At 41.6% G+C, this 17,602-nt stretch overlaps 1 protein-coding gene across 5 annotated transcripts in view; it reads right to left on the bottom strand.

Moving 5' to 3' along the window:
* The window catches only part of tle2a (TLE family member 2, transcriptional corepressor a), a 40,023-nt gene that overhangs the window by 12,627 nt on the left and 9,794 nt on the right, over positions 1-17,602 (bottom strand). For all 5 annotated transcript variants that reach the window (XM_053635444.1, XM_053635446.1, XM_053635445.1 and 2 more), the window contains exons 2-4: positions 17,074-17,228; positions 6,547-6,610; positions 4,941-4,985 (exon numbers count right to left, since the gene is read on the bottom strand). In XM_053635444.1, the coding sequence (XP_053491419.1) occupies positions 4,941-4,985; positions 6,547-6,610; positions 17,074-17,228 (264 nt within the window). The remainder of the gene's footprint in view (positions 1-4,940; positions 4,986-6,546; positions 6,611-17,073; positions 17,229-17,602) is intronic.

Genomic DNA, 17,602 nt, shown 5'->3' with positions numbered 1-17,602 from the left:
CACACCGATAGTTTTACCCAGGTGTGTCGATTGTGGGAGCAGCTGAGACGTGTCCGCTGTCATTATACAGGATGAGAGCAGCCTCTAGAGGTGAAAAATACTATCGTTGACTAATTTTGTTGTGTTACTTGTATTGTTTTTTTTTTTGTTTTTTTTTTTATTCATTTTGGATGTCTCGATTATTTATTATATGGAGTGTTACTTTTTGGTTAATGTTGGATGTATCTTTTTAATATTTATTATTAGTTAATAAACAGTACTGTGCAAAAGTTTTAGGCACATGCAAATAAATGCTGTAGAGCAAAGTTGCCTTCAAAATAATTAAATGAAATATTTCTACATTTAAAGGGTCATGACACCTCCCTCTTTCAGCTCAAGTCTACCTCTCAATGTTTTTGAAAAATGCAGCTTGAATGGGCTTGGATGGCTGTGTGAAGAAGGGAGGGGAGGGGGCGTGGCAGGGAAAGGCTGGAGAGGAAGAGGGAGGCGAGCCTTCAGAATGCTCACAGTAAAGATGGATAGTGAAAAAGTTTGCAGATGAGACAGCGCACTTCTCTCCTCCTGAATCCCCAGGGCTAAATGGATGCCCAATATATAGTAGTGCAGGTCGTCTGCCCTATCCATTTAAACCATTAGCCCCTGACGTGACTATGGAGGAAAACATAAAATAAAACCGGAGGCAGCACGGATGGGAGGAGTGTCGGAATGGTTGCTAGCTAATAGGCTCGAGCTTTTCACAAATAAAAAGGTAAAGGCTCTTCCCTTCAACACGGACTCTCGTTGCATAATTTTGCACGCGATGGCCTGCGGAGCTTTAAGTGGTTTAATTAGCGCAAAAGGCAAGTAAAACGGTCATGGTTAAAATCAGACACATACCTCATTTGAATGGATAGAAAAGTCCTCGGGACTTAGTACAGCATCACTGAGTAAAAGCAAACTGCTTTCATGAGCAAATCCAAAGTCCACCTTCCTCCAATTCTCTTAGCTCTCCCGAGTAAAACGCTTGCTACACACAGTTTCATTAGTTGATGGTCAACCAACTGCCTGCAGCCAGAGTCTAGCCCTGGTAGGATCGCGGGGAAAGCCATGCAACACACTCGAACTCTTACATCACTGAAATAAACACTTGCAACCCATTTGAACGCCTCTCTCATCTACGTCTGTTGTAGGAAGGCACCACGTGCTGTCATGAATAATTAAGAGACAACATCTCATAGGATAAGAACACGTAGGCTCATGAATAATTATGAGACCCCGACAGGTCATCGAAGTACTATCTTACATTGCTATGTCACTGCCGGTGACGTGTGACAGGATGAGATTTTAAAGCCGGAAGACGAAAATAGTGGAAAAAAGCTCAAAATGAACCAACTTTCTCCTACAATTAAAATTAACGGATGCTAAGATTGTCTTATGATGTGTGACAGGAACACCCCTGTTAAAATCTCAGAAAATGTAGTTTAGTGTTTCATGACACTTTAAAAGGAAAAAAAACCCGTAAAGAGCAGTAAACAGAAATAAATGGAACAAAGTCAATGTGTGACAAAAATAAATTAATTAATTAATTAGCGGTCTCAGGTACAATTAGTGCAGTTTTATAAGGAAACGAGCTGTAAGTTTTATTGAGCATGTTGCAGAACCAGACACGGTTGTTCTGGAGACTTTGACTGTCGCACTTGCTTCTTATGTTTGCAGCAAAATCCAGCAGCATTCATCGTGGTTTTTTTTTTTGTCTGAAACGTGTCTCTTACGTAATGTGCTGCTTTCATTAATGAAACATTTTTCTGTAACATTTAATTTTGTGCTGGAAAACTAACGTTTGGAAATATAAAATGTTTCTGTATTGACTCGATAATGTAGGAGTCATAAAATAAAAATCTATAACAAAGTTTGTACAAAAAAAAAAAAAAAAAAAAGGGGTGCCTAAAACTTTTGCACAGTACTGTATATTAAAATTATTTCATTTAAAAAAAGTACAGTACATTTTCATGGTACAGTCAGTACTGTTTATTTTTGTATTAAAGTTCAGCAATATTTTACTTTGTGTGTCGTGTTTTCATTCAGTATCAATTTTAAAAACTATCAGTTGATTAATCGGTTATGCTCAGCTTAATTATGGGTAAAATCCACTACCGGTCGACCTCCAGTGTGTAACGCTACCCTGTGACACAGCATGAGCAGTAGATCGAAAGGATGCAGTGGCTTCACATTTCTAAGAGGAAGCACTGCTAGTCATGTGATCGTGGTGAGGTGGGTGAGGATTGGCAAATGACCAAAACTGGGAGAAAACGGCATATAAAAAAAACATGGGACTCACTGATCCATGACAGGCACAATAATTTTACCACTGATTACACTGAACTTAAAGAATTACAGTACCAATACTAAAAACATCCTACGAGCAGATAGTCATAGAATGAAGAGTTCAAAGCAATTAGAATGTCTGTTAGAGCAGAGCGAATCATAAAATGGTGGACTCTCAGATTCCAGACACTGTGGAATCCACTCCAAAGCTTAGGGTCAGGTTTCGATTCCTAAAGATTCAATTTCACACAAGTGTGAGAGCAGAAGTCTCTGTTCCGCCAACTGACGAATGCCTTCTCTCAGTTCACACCCCAATTTTGGTCTATAACTGATGGCTTTGTGCTGTGTGGAGATGCTGAAGGATTTGACTTTGGAGGGTAAAATAGGTTTTAAAAGCCAGAGATAAATTACTCCAGGGTTGTTATGTTTACACACAATCTGATCATGAAATGGTTTGGTTCCCCAATGCAGCACCAGTTCCAGGTCTTTGGAAAACACACATCAGTGGCAGACGTGCTGGAGACCTGCAGGCTCGGAGTGTGCGCGCACAGGCTTTGTTGTTTATCAGCAGACTAAACAAGTGCTCCACATGTTCATCTCTGTCCCTCTATCCATCCATCCTTCCTTCATCACCCTGCTTCCCATTTCCCACAGGACATAATCACTGCTTGTTAGAAAATGGCAACTACCAAAAGCAGGAGAGGAGAGGAAGAAAGAGGGAGAGGCTGAATGCCAGAGGAGACCGAGACCGAGACAGAGCGAGCTGGAGAAAGAGTAGAAGGTTTTGATGGTTTTATTAGCAGAGGGATTTCATGATGCACTTGGGCGAGCAGAGCGAATGAGCAGGGGAGTGAGAAGAGCATGGGAAAAGTGTGTGTGTGTGTGTGTGTGTGTGTGTGTGTGTGTGTGTGTGGTGTGGGGTGTGAGAGAGAGAAAGAAGACACTGGGAGAGCAGTGACCTGATTTAAAGTGAAAATACGCAGGGGGGAAATAATAAAAGTCTAACAAGGTCAGAAAATGCAGATGCACAGCAAGAGTATCTCACACACACACACACACACACACACACACACTGCATGGGTGTGCATATCCTGCAGAAACACAGTACACAAAATCTCAGTCGTAACCAGATTGTAACCAAAATGCAATTATTTAATAAATAAATAAATAAATAAATAAATAAATAAGTGAAAATCACATTGCATTTTCATCAAATATAATAGATATTAATAACAAGGTGCTTTGGGTAAAAAACATGGAAAAAGAGGCGAAAGGAAACATTCAGCATAAAAATATATCGTCCAAGCCGCTGCTTTTTACTCAGGGAATGGAGTTGGTCAGTGCTTTAGAAATACTAAAGATACCCACAATTAGTGCAACAGAAAAGTGTTCACCTTATCGCCAGGACATCAAGTCCACATGCCACAGTCATCCGTGACCGGGAGTCAAGGGAGCAAAACTAGCCGTGCTCTCTGGGTGCGAGGAAAGGCATACACACTCTCTCACCTCAATCACGGTCACACTAATAGTGAGTGTTTGTGAGCTCATATGTTGAAGAGGGCAGACAGCTCTTTCCTCAGAGGTTTTTTTTTTTTTTTTTCAATTACTCAGGCTCTTACACCTCTACTCTGCGCACTTTGCTCCTCTAGAACTCAATTATAAATCTTGCATGGTAACACTACTTGTGTTGTTCTCCGCTTGATATATCGCTTTGCTTGTGTTTCCTCATTTGTAACTCGCTTTGGATAAAAGCGTCTGCTAAATGAATAAATGTAAATGTAATTGTATTGTGCTTCCCTGTGACACTGCATGAGCAGTAGTTGTGTAAAGATGCAGTTGGGTGGCTTCACAAGTCTCAGAGGAAGAACGTATTAGTTTTCACCCTCCGGTGGAGAGGGTAGCTGTCGTATGATAGGAGGGAGCTGGATGGTGGGGGCAATTGGTGATCAAATTGGGAAGAACATGGAGAAAATGTATCTACAAGATCTACATCAGCCATCCCTATTCAGAAGGCAAGAAATATTACAAAAGCTTAACAACCACTGCACAAACATGCTAAAGGCATAATTTGCCTTAAAATAATACATTTACACAATTTTCCTCTTCCAAATGTAGTCGATCACCCCAGACATGTCTGGTGTGTGATTTTGCTTCTGGACTGCAGTATCGCACTGGAGCGACACGAGCTAATGATGCTACAAGGTTAGCATTGTGCAAAGACATACCATTTGATTCAGAAGGCGTTACGCAGTGATAACCACGTGGGTGGGTATTTGTGCTATGACCGATGTTAAGTTCTGTCCATTTTTATAGCCAACAGTGTGCAACATCAGTAACCACATACACAAGTCCGAGATACTGAACAACTCGATACGGTTTGAGACGAGTGTGTGAGGACATGTGATGCTAAACTGGTAGTCTTGTTGTTCCAGTGGAAAAACGACAGAAGCAAACTGACATGGTATACTGGAGTAAAATTTCATTTTTGCCCAAACTGTTCCCTCAATTAATGCAGTAATTAAGCTAATTATCCACACGAGAGACTGAGCAACAGCTTCTCCTACCAACCCAGTCTTTACAATACAGACTTACAGAAATTAAGTCACAACAAATAAAAGTCATGCAGTCAAACTCACCTGTTTATGCATCTCAATGTTCAGGCCATAGGACATTTCATAATACTGAAAGAAAAGAAAAGAAAAACTATTCAATTGATCATTTTACACTTAACAGAAGTAAGATCTGACCTGACAGGAAACATGATAGACAGGCAAGTAGACACACCACTTTGTCCTGATTGGTTGATTACTGGTTGTCATTTTTTCTTCTCCTGTTTGTGGAGTTTTCTACTGAGCTGATATTTTATTGACAGCTGCCAGAATGGAAGAATGATTGACCCAAACTTTAAGTGGTGCAAACGGCTCTGACTGTGAATCAGGACAGGTGCGAACAGGAACGGTGTGTGTGAGAAAGAGAGAGAGGAGATCAGACGTGTGCAGAATTAGCATCAGTTTAGTCAGGTGGCTATTACACACACACACACACACACACACACACACACACACACACACACACACACACACACACAAACACAGAGAGAGCTGGCATGGACCAGGAGGGAAGTGTGTTTGTATAAGACAGTGAAAGGGGAAAATGAGCTCAGGCAATAAAAGAAGCAGTGTGACAGCTGTCTGTCATACGCCCCTGCCTCGCCAAAATCCCACACTGTTGCTAGGCAACACCACGTCTCCAAAAATTATAAGCAAAAAAAAAAAAAAACACGAGAGAGAGAGAGAGAGAGAGAGAGAGAGAGAGAGAAATGGTGGCGTTTGCACACAGATCTGTGCTGGACTGGGTTTCCATGAACTGTGGGTTTACAAGTATTCTCAAACAGTCTGATGCAAAGTGCCATGCTGTATATAGCTTGTGTGTGTGTATGTTTCTGGGCATCTATGTGCCTGGGCATCTATGTGCCTGTGTTTTTTTTTCTGTATGTGGTTTGAGTGTGTGTGTGTGTTTGTATACACACACACACACACACACACACACACACACACTATACACTCACCAGTCACTTTAATAGGAACACCTGTACATTTACACAGTTATCCAATCAGCCAATCATGTGGCAGCAGCACAATGCATCAAATCATGCAGATACAGGTCAAGAGCTTCAGTTAATGTTCACATCAAATATCAGAATGGGGAAAATGTGTGATCTCTCTGACTTTAACCGTGGCATTCTTGTTGGAGTCAGATGTGCTGGTTTGAGTATTTCATAAACTGCTGATTTCCTGTGATTTCCACACACAACAGTCTGTAGAGTTTACACAGAATGCAGCTAAAAACATCCCGTGAGCAAAAAGTCTGCAGGCTGAAACACCTTGCTGATGAGAGAGATCAGAGGAGAAAGGCCAGACTGGTTTGAGCTGTTAGGAAGTCTATAGTAACTCAAATAATCACTCTTTACAACCGCGGTGAGCAGAAAAGCATCAAAGAACACACAACACATCAAACCTTCAGGTGGATGGGCTACAACAGCAGAAAACCACATCAGGTTCCACTCCTGTCAGTCAAGAATCTGAGGCTATCATTGTATGTTTGTGTTTATCTTTGTGTGCCTGTGCTGTGTATGTTCATATACATGTGCATGCATTTGTCTCTTTTGAGTCTGTACATTATGGGTTTATTTTGTCTGTATTGTGTGTGTCCGTATTATGTGTGTGTGTCTCTCTATCTCACCATCACATAGTGTCTCTGAATTTCCGTCTTCTCCGTGGCCAGTTTCTCACACTCGAGCTTTAGGCTGTAGATTAACAGAGAGATATGAGTCAGTACCACTTACATTCTCACAAGTTACAGGCTAAAGGTACATTCATTTTATAGCATTCTGTAGTACCCTCTCTCTCTCTCTCTCTCTCTCTCTCTCTCTCTCTCTCACTCACACACACACACATACTTTAAAGAGTAAGATCACAAGTGAAACACAAGTGAGAACCATCAACTGATTCCCTCTTTATCACGTTCTCATGTTCCTCCATATTCAAGTTCTCAGTCTCTTATTTAGCACTAACCATCAAATCTGTAAAGAAACTATAACAATTGTATGATTGTATTAATCACCTATATTAGCGAGTTAGCTGGCTGAGTGCTCAGGCTCAGTTGTAATGTAATGTTCTAAAACTGCTGACACTCTAGACCAGGGGTGTCCAATCTTATCTGGAAAAGGCCGGTGTGGGTGCAGGTTTTCATTCCAACCGAGCAGAAGCCACACCTGAGTCTATTGAAAGCCAAGATCAACTGATTAAATAGGTGGAATCAGGTGTGGCTCCTTCTTGGTTGGAATGAAAACCTGCAACCACACCGGCCCTTTCCGGATAAGATTGGACACCCCTGCTCTAGTGTTTAATCAGAATGGTGCAATAAAGAAAAAACACCGAGCGAATGGCAATTCTGGAGACGGAAATGCCTTGTTGATGAGAGAAAATGACAGAAAGGCAACAGTAACTCAGATAACCACTATAGTGCGTGAGCAGAAAAGAATCTCAGAATTCACAACACGTCGAACCTTGAGGCGTTTGGGCTACAACAGCAAAAGACCAAATTGGGTTCCACTTCTGTCAGCCAAGTACAGAAAGCTGAGGCTGCAGTGGGTACAGGCTCACAGAAACTGGACGGTTGAAAACTGGAAGAAATGTAGTCTGGTCTGATGAATCTCAATTTCTGCTGAGGCACACAGATGGTAGGATCAGAATTTGGCCCAACAGCATGAATCCATAGACACAACCTGCCTTGTGTCAACAGTCCAGGCTGGTGGAGGTGGTGTAATGCTGTGGGGAATGTTTTCTTGACACACTTTGGGCCTGTTAATACCAAGCAATCATCGCTTGAATGCCACAGTCTATTTGAGTATTGTTGCTGCCCATGTGCATCCCTTCATGGCCACAATTTACCATCTTCTAATGGCTTCTTCCAGCATGATAATGCACCGAGTTCAGTGTTCTTCAGTGTTCTTCCCAGTCACCGGATCTGAATCCAGTAGAACACCTTTGGGATGTGGTAGAACGGGAGATTCACAGCATGAAAGTGCACCTGAACAATCTGCAGGAATTGCATTATGTAATCATATCAACATGGCCCAGAATCTCTAAGGAATGTTTCCAACATCTTGTGGAATCCATACCATGAAGAATTGAAGCTGTTTTGAGAGCAAAACACAGGCCCGACCCAGTATTAGTATAGTGTTCCTAATAAAGTGCTCAGTGAATGTATTATTAGGGCTGCAACTAATGATTATTTTCATAATCGATTAATCAGACGATTATTTTTTTCGATTAATTATTTTTTAATTGATTAATTAGATTGATAAATTTCAATACAATTTCCGTCCGTTTATTTAAAATAAACTACACTCCTAAATTAACAACATTTCACTGCACCTTGTGGTTTTCTGTTACTCACTGCCTTTAGGCATATTGTTTTATGGCATTGTGTTTACGTCATACCATTTTAATTACACATTACACTTCTTACTTGCACTACACAGTTTATCCGCTGCGTCTACGTCGCGAGTGAGGAGCAATGCGGCCTCGTTACCAATAGATCGCTTCTGTCATAACAAACCACAGAACTTACATTGCAAGCGTGCAAATACACCATATAAATGACAATAAACCTAAACCTTTTAAGCAACTCACACCAGTTTCCCCAACCTCTTGCAGACCGTGGAGCATTTGGAAATAAACACAAGTCTGCATTTAATATAAAATGCTCCCTCCCACACACACACACATTTTTAGAGGAACTTTACAGCCTCAGGGCTTGGTGAAGGGCACCTCATAGCCCAGGCCGTGTGTGTGTGTGTACATGCTGTATAAGGTGCCCTTCATCAACAAGCCCCAAGGCTGTAAAAAACCCTAAAAACAAGCAAAGTCATTCTGTCAGTGTATGTGACGAGCTAGATGACCCCAAAACCTCAGTGCACGGCAATATCTACACCAGGTGACATCTCATCAATGTCCTCCAAGCCACAATCCCTCACACACACACACACCAGTATTTCAGTAGCTCACTGACTTGACTGAAAGCAGTAGATTTATGTGTGCCGAGTGCAAGGGCCTGGGAAAATTAGAATATGATTAATACTGCGACATTAGCACGCGGCAACAGGTAATAACGGCATATCTGCTCCCCTTCTGCAGGGGCGCACGACTGACGATAATTGACTCATTTATCACCACCGGTGAGGAGGATGAGGAGGGTGAGGGGTTGCAGAAGGGAGGAGGGGGGGATTAAATTCATTCCCCTGATAGATTTTATTACTGTGGAATTGCCTCGCTGCAGAAGTCACAGCTGTCGCAGGATTTCCGAGAACTGACAAATCTATTGGTGCGCATTTACACACGCTGGCTTCCGTTATTTATTCCGTCAGAGACTCCAGAAAGTCACAAAAACATCCCAGCTCTAGTGTATACGACCATGCAAGATCAATATTGTAATAACTTATCAGATATTTTAATATTACATTTTTTTAAAATTACATTTTTTAAAAAAGTAACCACAAACTGCCTGGAAGTAGCTACGTGGTGGTGTACTTAATTTCACAATTGTTCATTTTTACAGATTACATTTTTTCCCTGTGTTTCACTGTTATTTTTGCATACATCAGATAAAGCATCAAACAGGATTTGTTAAATGCCTAATGTGCATATACACACACACGCACAGTTAGGGGTTGCTGATATTATAATGTAATATTAATAGCATTGTGAATAATGACAGAACATCTACATATTACTATTAAGAGTTTAGCAGATCGTTGAAATCTATTCTCAAGCCATTGTTAATTTTTTGTAATATTTTGGAATAAAAAAATAATCATCAATGGACTTAACAGCTTTTTCCAAGGTGACGCTACCGCTTTGCTGATCACAGTACATCAAAAACAGATCTTTAGGTACTGATATATATTTGGAATATTAATTTCACTGTTTTCAATCTGTTATAGGAGGGGGAGGGGCAGTTATATTGTTACGAGTTTATCAATGTGGTGAGATCGAGAAAGAAAAATAAAAACTGTTCATTCTTTCAGTGAAAGTGCATCTTTAGTGCTATGAAATGTGATGTGTATAAAAAAAAATTTAATCATTTTGTTGCAAACACAATTCTAGTTCAAATCAAACGGAGGGGGAAAAAAAAAGTTTTGGTGATGGTTGTAATATGTAATTTATAAAACAACGGGGCGTGCTTTTAGAAGAAACTGATCCACAGTGGGATGGCGTGAATGTGGTACCACTCCGAAGTGCTTTATTCCTCTTATTACACAGCAATTTGCCAATGATTAGAAATATTAATTTATTAATAAACATGTCTATAAAACAGTCGTTCCCTCAACAACCCATCATTTTTCTTTTTCTTAATGATAAATGTTGAAATGAACAACTACGTACAGAAAGCTTTACCAAATAAACAATTATCTGCGTCTCCTTGTTATTTTTAGGCTTAATGAGCTCTTAGTATAGAAGAGAACAACAACAAAAACGTCTATGCTTTTGACTGTTATGGTTGTGTTTATGTATGTAACCTACACATCCGGTATCATGGACTATATTCACCCCTATGCCAGACTTCCAGAGGACACTAAAGTGCTTTTATCAGCAGTGTCAAGTGTCTTACACAGGGTGCGCTACCAATATAAGGTATACGCCCAATGCTGGTGCAGGTGGCTTAATGTGAAATGAAAAAGGTCAAATGTGCTATAGGATAGAAGCAGCAGCACAACCAGCACTCCTAGATGATAATCTGAAACCAGACGGACAAACAGAGACTGATGAGCATTGGCACTGTGAGTCATAACGAGCCCTGGGGGGGAGAAACACTCCTGCATTCTTGCACGGCTAGGCCGCGTCACATTACATTGGTGCATTTGTCACTGTGGGTTTGAAGAAAAAAAAAATAAAAAAATGTGCGCTTCCACGTCCATGTGATTATGTGACTAGGAGAGCGTGAAAAGGGGGAGGAGGGGGGGGGGAGTGGGGGGATAGAGAAAGAGAGAGAGAGAGAGAGAGAGAGAGAGAGAGAGAGAGAGAGACAGACACACACACATTTCAAGAAGAAATGATTGCATAAAATAATTAGCCTGGAGGCTCAGCAGAGAGAGTCCATGTGAGCGAGCGAGAGAGAGAAAGAAACACCATTTCCAATCTCTCCCTCACACTGACAGCAGATAAGCTGATCACTGGAACAAATCTGTGAGCTGCCAGCACCACGACAGCTCTGTCAGCAGAGCACAGCTATCCAACACACACACAGTAAAATAAAGGGGGGTGGGGGATCATTAACACCACCTGAATTAAACCATTTAAGGAAACTATGGAGCAATGCCAAGTCATCATTTCACTGAATGCAAATAGTCAATTAGTCAGGCAATTCTGTTAATCTGTTACCCAACACGATTTTTATTTACACTTCTGACAGTGGACTATTATTCAAACATTCAGTTTGCAGTCTTTGTTAACACCAACTTACACACAGACTTCTGACTATTTAGAGCTGCAACTTCATAAAACTTTTTTTTTTTAATGCTGTCCCCAGCTCTTCAAAGTCATACAGTTAGAACCATACACCTGGCACCAGCCTTTTCAGTTCTGGAGCCATAGAGCTGGCCCAATCACCTTCAGCTCCCTGGAGGCATAGGCCTCTGGTATACGTAAAAAAAAAAATTGGGGTATTTTTTTTCTACGCGTTTGCGCACCATGCATAGCCTATACTCAATTTGACACGTACGTGTACGCAGACAGTCGACGCATGAGCATTACGACAACTTGCACTACCCCTCCTGGCCTACAGGAGTCAGTACAGAGCAGTAAAGCAGGTCTTCTGGTGTGAAGGACAACAATGAAGAAGAGTCACAACAACACGAAGAATAATGCTTGGGCAATCTCTCGCTACGATAAGCACCCATATACAAATCCTTATACTCTAAGGCTAGAATTATACAATTGCGGGCACTTTCTAACCTGCACTCCTTTCCATCTCTTCCGTTTTTTCTTCGACTACCTTGAAAATCAGCGGCCCTGGGTCACTGCTGCCACCTTGTGGAACAACTAAATAGTGCAAAAGAATTAAATGCGCATCTGTGACGTGCCACACGGTTAGAAAAATCGTGCGGCGCGCATACAGTACGCGTGTACTCTGCTGATGATGAAATTTGCATCACGCATACTGTGCGCTGTTCCTAGCGTACGCGTAAAAACTGAACCATACTTTCTGCTATACTGAAAATTCTGGCCATACCGCTTTCCCTGCCCCTTCAGTCTTCTGAGGTCACATGCTGCAGACACCCCTATTACCACCCTTACTAACATTTATCTCTTTTATACAAGTGAGCAGTTGAAGGTTAAAGGCCTTGCTTGGGGGATTTGCACTCATGACCTTCTGATCAGTAGTCCAACGTCCACTCAGAAAATTCCACTCAGTTTGGAGTTCCCGCCTGGAACGTCAGGACAGTTTCCTCAACCCAAGATCAGCACATGACATCAGATCAACATGTAAAACACAAGTAGCAGCACTTCTTCACTTTTAAATGCACTATACTGTATGTACTAGCTTTAGGTGATTGCTTTAGATCATTAACCATACTGACATATTAGCTTGTTAAATCTACAAACCTGACTCTACAGTTCCAGTTTGAACAGGAAATGCACAACTCATATCACTAATGTTAGCTGGCTAGAGGAAGATGAAAATGGAGGTGTCCATGTTTGCTTCACACTTTGTAGATCGAACGCACAGATGTTGAAAATGACGTAATTCTGGAGTTCAGACGTTCCACTTCGGAGTTAAGCCAAACGACAACAACCAGCACAGCTAGCCCAGCCCCCTTCATCTCTCCAGAGCTATACATTTGGCCCCGCCCCCTTCAGATGGATTTATGTTCCTTAAAATATTAAAATGATGAAACCGCTCAGTCAAGATTTCAAAGATGTTCTGTGTTTTGGGAGCATGACCAGATTTTTCCTGACAGACATTAAAAATTGTGCGCTCAGTATGGGAGATTTTGATTATTAGTGAAACGATCAGTGAAATCAAGAGAAAAAAAAATTTGAGCGAACTCACTGATGCTAATATTAACACAAACTTCTTTGTGAAGCCACACACTCAGAATACACGGGTACAAATTAAATTTATTACTATTATTATTTTTAAAGTGCCTATTGTCTTCAGTCAGAAGTTTCACCATTGGACAGTAAAACAGTAAAATATCTCTCAGCTGAAACGGATCCAAGCAATTTCTAAGACTTTTTACAGATTCACGTTTTTCAGGGTGGCGTCTGTAATGGAATGCCTTCTCCGGACATTTTAAAACTAAATCTCACACAGTGATATGGTCACATTATTGCTGCATGGAGTCGTTTACAAAAACACTACTGCATCATAGGTGAATATAAAATGTAAGGCTTTTTATGTAAGGCACCTGTTATTATTATGGCCAACACAATCAGCCTGGGGGATCGCTCCTTTTGTTTTTTTTTTCTTCCAACAACGTAGGTGATGAAAACTACAGCAACATTCAAAGCTGGTAATTGCTGGAGAGCTTAAAAAGCTGGTGTGGATTTAAGTGCTGGTTAAAATTGAAGCTTTTCCCATGAGACATGCGTAATTCAGACAAGTAAACGAAAACAAAAACGCTTTCAATGAACTGCACTTTTCAAAACCAAGTTACGCCCATGTGCATAAGGAAATTCCCACATCAGACCACATCTAAAAGCTGAGATCAGTGGAAATGCAGACGACCTTTTTAAAAAACGTCCACTACCTGAGCCCACATACAGCCATCAGTTTCGCTTATTTATTTAGAAAAGCACATTTAAAAACAACAGACGTTGAAACCAGTGCTGTACAAGTGTAGTATCAAGGGGAAAAAAAAAGAAACAAGAATTTCTGATTATGGATCTGTGATTGGCAAAATGACAATTTCATCATGACATTTACACACAATCATGTTTCACAGGAAAATAACTCCATATAAAACAGTACGAGCGATCAGACTAATCAGAAGCTTCATTTTAACCGTATTCTTCCTGCCACGCTGTGACCTAGCGCAAAAACGCTAACAGCCTCATTAGACTTTACACCCTCTCTCAGGACAATTATTCCTCTCTCTCTCACACACACACACAGCTCCACCCATACCTATCTTGAGGCCAAGAATACAACCCCCCAAAACAAGTCTGACAACACACCAGTGTATATCTGTCAATAACGCGCGCACACACACACACACACAGCTGACTCAACACTCTCCAGCCAATTAAAGGACATTTACACAAAACCACCACTAGCATGTTCAAAACGCACACACACACTCCCTGGGGAGTGACTGGCCCACACAGATGCGCTCCATGTGCTGCACAAACCTCAACCACAAACCAAACCCTAAAGACGTATACACGCTGCACATACATAAACTGTGCCAGAGCCAATGAGAGCACGTGGCCAGGACGTCCTGTTGCGTGTCGAGTCTGGACTCTTTTGCAAGCCAAAAATGAAACATACTGGAATGATTTGATAGCTAGTGTGTGTGTGTGTGTGTGAGTGTGTGTGAGTGTGAGAGAGAGAGAGAGAGAGAGAGAGAGAGAGAGAGAGAATTAAGGGATGGTGCAAATGAGGATCATTACAATAATGACAGCCTCCTGTCTGCAGTCTGTCCCTCCCTGCTGATTAAAAGGCTTCATACAAACACACAAAAAAAAAACCATGTGCACAGAGAGGCATGTGACATCACTTGGCCGTGTTTGGGTTTCAGAATAGGAGCTCACGTTATACCTCTGCGGGTCACAGAAGGCGTGTTCCCACCCCATGGTTACAGAACCTCCTGAGGAACTAATGGGTTCAGGAACAATTCTCAACGAGAAGTTTCTGTTTCAACAGGAATCATGACCATTATATAAAAGAGGAAATGATGCAAGCTGTTCAAGGAGTACACACACACACACACACACACACACACACACACACACACACACACACACACACACACACACACACACACATACCTGCTCTCAGTTCAGCTCATCTGTCTTTTTCCTGTCCTCTAATCCAGCAATCAACCTCAAACAACAGACCTAAAATTAAAGTCTGAGCCATGCTATGTATAGCTAAGCTGTCGGTGCCTGTGTGCGAGTGCGTGTGTGGGACATTTTTACCTAGAACACGATGAACACCCCAGGGGGCATTGATTACAAGACAGTTAGAGCGAGCTGGCACTGGAGCAGGAATAGAATGAAAAGTGAAAAGCAGGCCGACAGTAATCTGGTACTCTGACCTAAAGGGGATTTTGGGAACTGTGCCACGATGTCTTGCACGCAACCGTTGAAGATGCCTTGCAGAGAAACAGCGAGTTACCAACACACCCAATAAATGGAGCTGGATTAAGAACTACTAAAATGCATATGCGCACACACACGTATACATTTACGGCATTTGGCAGACACCCTTATCCAAAGCGACTTACATTTATACAACTGAGCAGTTGAGGGTTAAGGGCCTTGCTCAAGGGCCCAACAGCGGCAGCTTGGTGGTGCTGGGGTTTGAACTCATGACCTTCTGGTCAGAAGTTCAATGTCATATATATAATATATATATATGTGAAAAAATATAAAATACACACAAAGTACATTTGTTAATTATTACTATTAAATTAGTACTAGCAAAATGACCATTTTAATACTATGTTTGCATTTTTAAAAATAACTAAAAAATATTTCACAGTATCCATGAAACATCAGAAATGTATGCGACCTAGCTGATCACGTTATCAATATTATCCTCATATTTCCCAACCCTAGTTACAGTTTGGGAGGAAACGTTTCTATAAAATAATAAAACGCAACAGGACCGATCAAGGAAAATAATTCCCTGCAAGCAGCAACGCGAACTTGGGAGTTTTCAAGCCCTTCAAATCTCTCATGTCTCTCTCACTTTTTCTAGGATAATTTGTTGTGGTGGAACATTTGGTTTAGCTTCAGCCAACTTCCAGAAGATATAAGAAACTCAGGAGGCTGTTCTCCTACTCCATAAAGATTGTTCTTACTTTACTTACTCTAGGTTGTGCAAAAAAATGACAACTGACAAATAGAACTGCTCGCATGGCGAGAAGTTAAAGACGTACGTTTTTAGCTGCTTCTAAAGCGATCGACGTTTGTTAATAAATTGTTCTGACCATTTTATTAAGGGTTGTTTCACTCGGTGTGAACGAGCTGATATTTTCCGAAGACAGACAGCAAGTGTGTGTACGCACTCTAGCTGGTTGACGCATGGAGCGGACGTGAGGCCAGTGACACCAGCGGCAATGGAAGATTTCCACAAACCCAGCAATCATCAGGATGGCTGGACAGCTATTTGGACAGAGAACATTTGGGTTTATTTGGTCTCAACACTGGCGAAAACACAAGGCCTGACAATCAGGGTTTGGAGACGAGATGAATTCTCCTGTTCTGGCTTGCGGACATGAAGCAGCGATCGAGTGAACGTATGCCAGGAGAGAGCTGGCACAGAGCTGGGAGGAGTTGACAGAGCGGGATGAGAGGGGACGCCAGCAATGTCCCAGAGATCTCAGCCAGTCATGCTGCCATGGCCACATTCCTGAGATTCAGAGTGCACATCAAAGATCAAACACTAAGCGACAGAATCAAAGCAGTGTGTGTGTGTGTGTGTGTGTGTGTGTGTGTGTGTGTGCGTGCGTGCGCGTGTGTGTGTGTGTGTGTGTATGTCATCAGCATCCTCAAATATCTTCTAACTGAAGCAGCTCCTAACTTGAGTTCCACCACAATATCATTTGCAACAATTATTCAGGATTTCCAGTCTTGATGGAAATAATTATGTTTAATGCTTGATACTAAAAAAAGCCTTGAAATATCTCTATACCTTTACTGCTATGAAATTATATCAAGATCTATACGATATGCAAAACGAAAACCCTCTCTATCCTGCCATCCCAAACAGCTACACACTTTAAGTACTTTAAATGAAGAATGTGTCTATAAGCAACACAAATGGTCAGACTGCGCGTCTCTTTACATCTTGCCCTAACTGACCTCACCGTCCTTCCACGGAACCGAGCGTCATCATCATTAACTTGCTCCAAACCATTATCTACGGAGTCTGGACGAAGCCCCAAATCGCCACACATTCTAATAAGCTAGTAGATGTAATGAAAAGTCAAGTGTTATGACTTACGTCCTTCACCAATGTTCATGGGAGTCATACCTGTGGTACTGAGTCTGAAGGAACTGAAACTCCTCCTTAATCCGGTCCAGGGTCTCAGGATAAGTGAGTTTTAGGGACTGAGCCGATCCTGATGCTGCAGCCGCCGCCGCAGCTGCTGCCGAAGCCGAAGACCCGGGGGGTGGCTGGAGAGGCGCCTGTGAGGAAAAAATGAAATGGAAGCTGTTTAAGGGTGGCACACAGATAGGAAGTATATAGCGTGTACATATATGTGAAATGATAATATCATGATAACTGGCATATGCCTACTATGAGGTCAGTTTCTGGTACATCTTTCTTATATACTTTTCTTTAGACCATGTTTCTAATATAAATATCTTTCCTCAAAAACAAAGTGAGGACCCTAGAAGGCAAGTGGAAAGGACGCATGCATGTCTCGGTGCTCTCATACAGGAGAGTCTCTGTGCACACTGGGTACAACAGAATAATGTAGATCACATCCCCAGCACATTTAATTATGTTCACATGTGAGAATACCGTCGATAAATGAACTTTTTGTTTAAACTGGACG

This window comes from Ictalurus furcatus, chromosome 10 (assembly GCF_023375685.1).
Source record: "Ictalurus furcatus strain D&B chromosome 10, Billie_1.0, whole genome shotgun sequence".
In the NCBI taxonomy this organism is placed as follows: Eukaryota; Metazoa; Chordata; class Actinopteri; order Siluriformes; family Ictaluridae; genus Ictalurus; species Ictalurus furcatus.
Note: the sequence above shows the minus strand (reverse complement) of the source record. Positions and strands in the feature narration are given on the sequence as shown.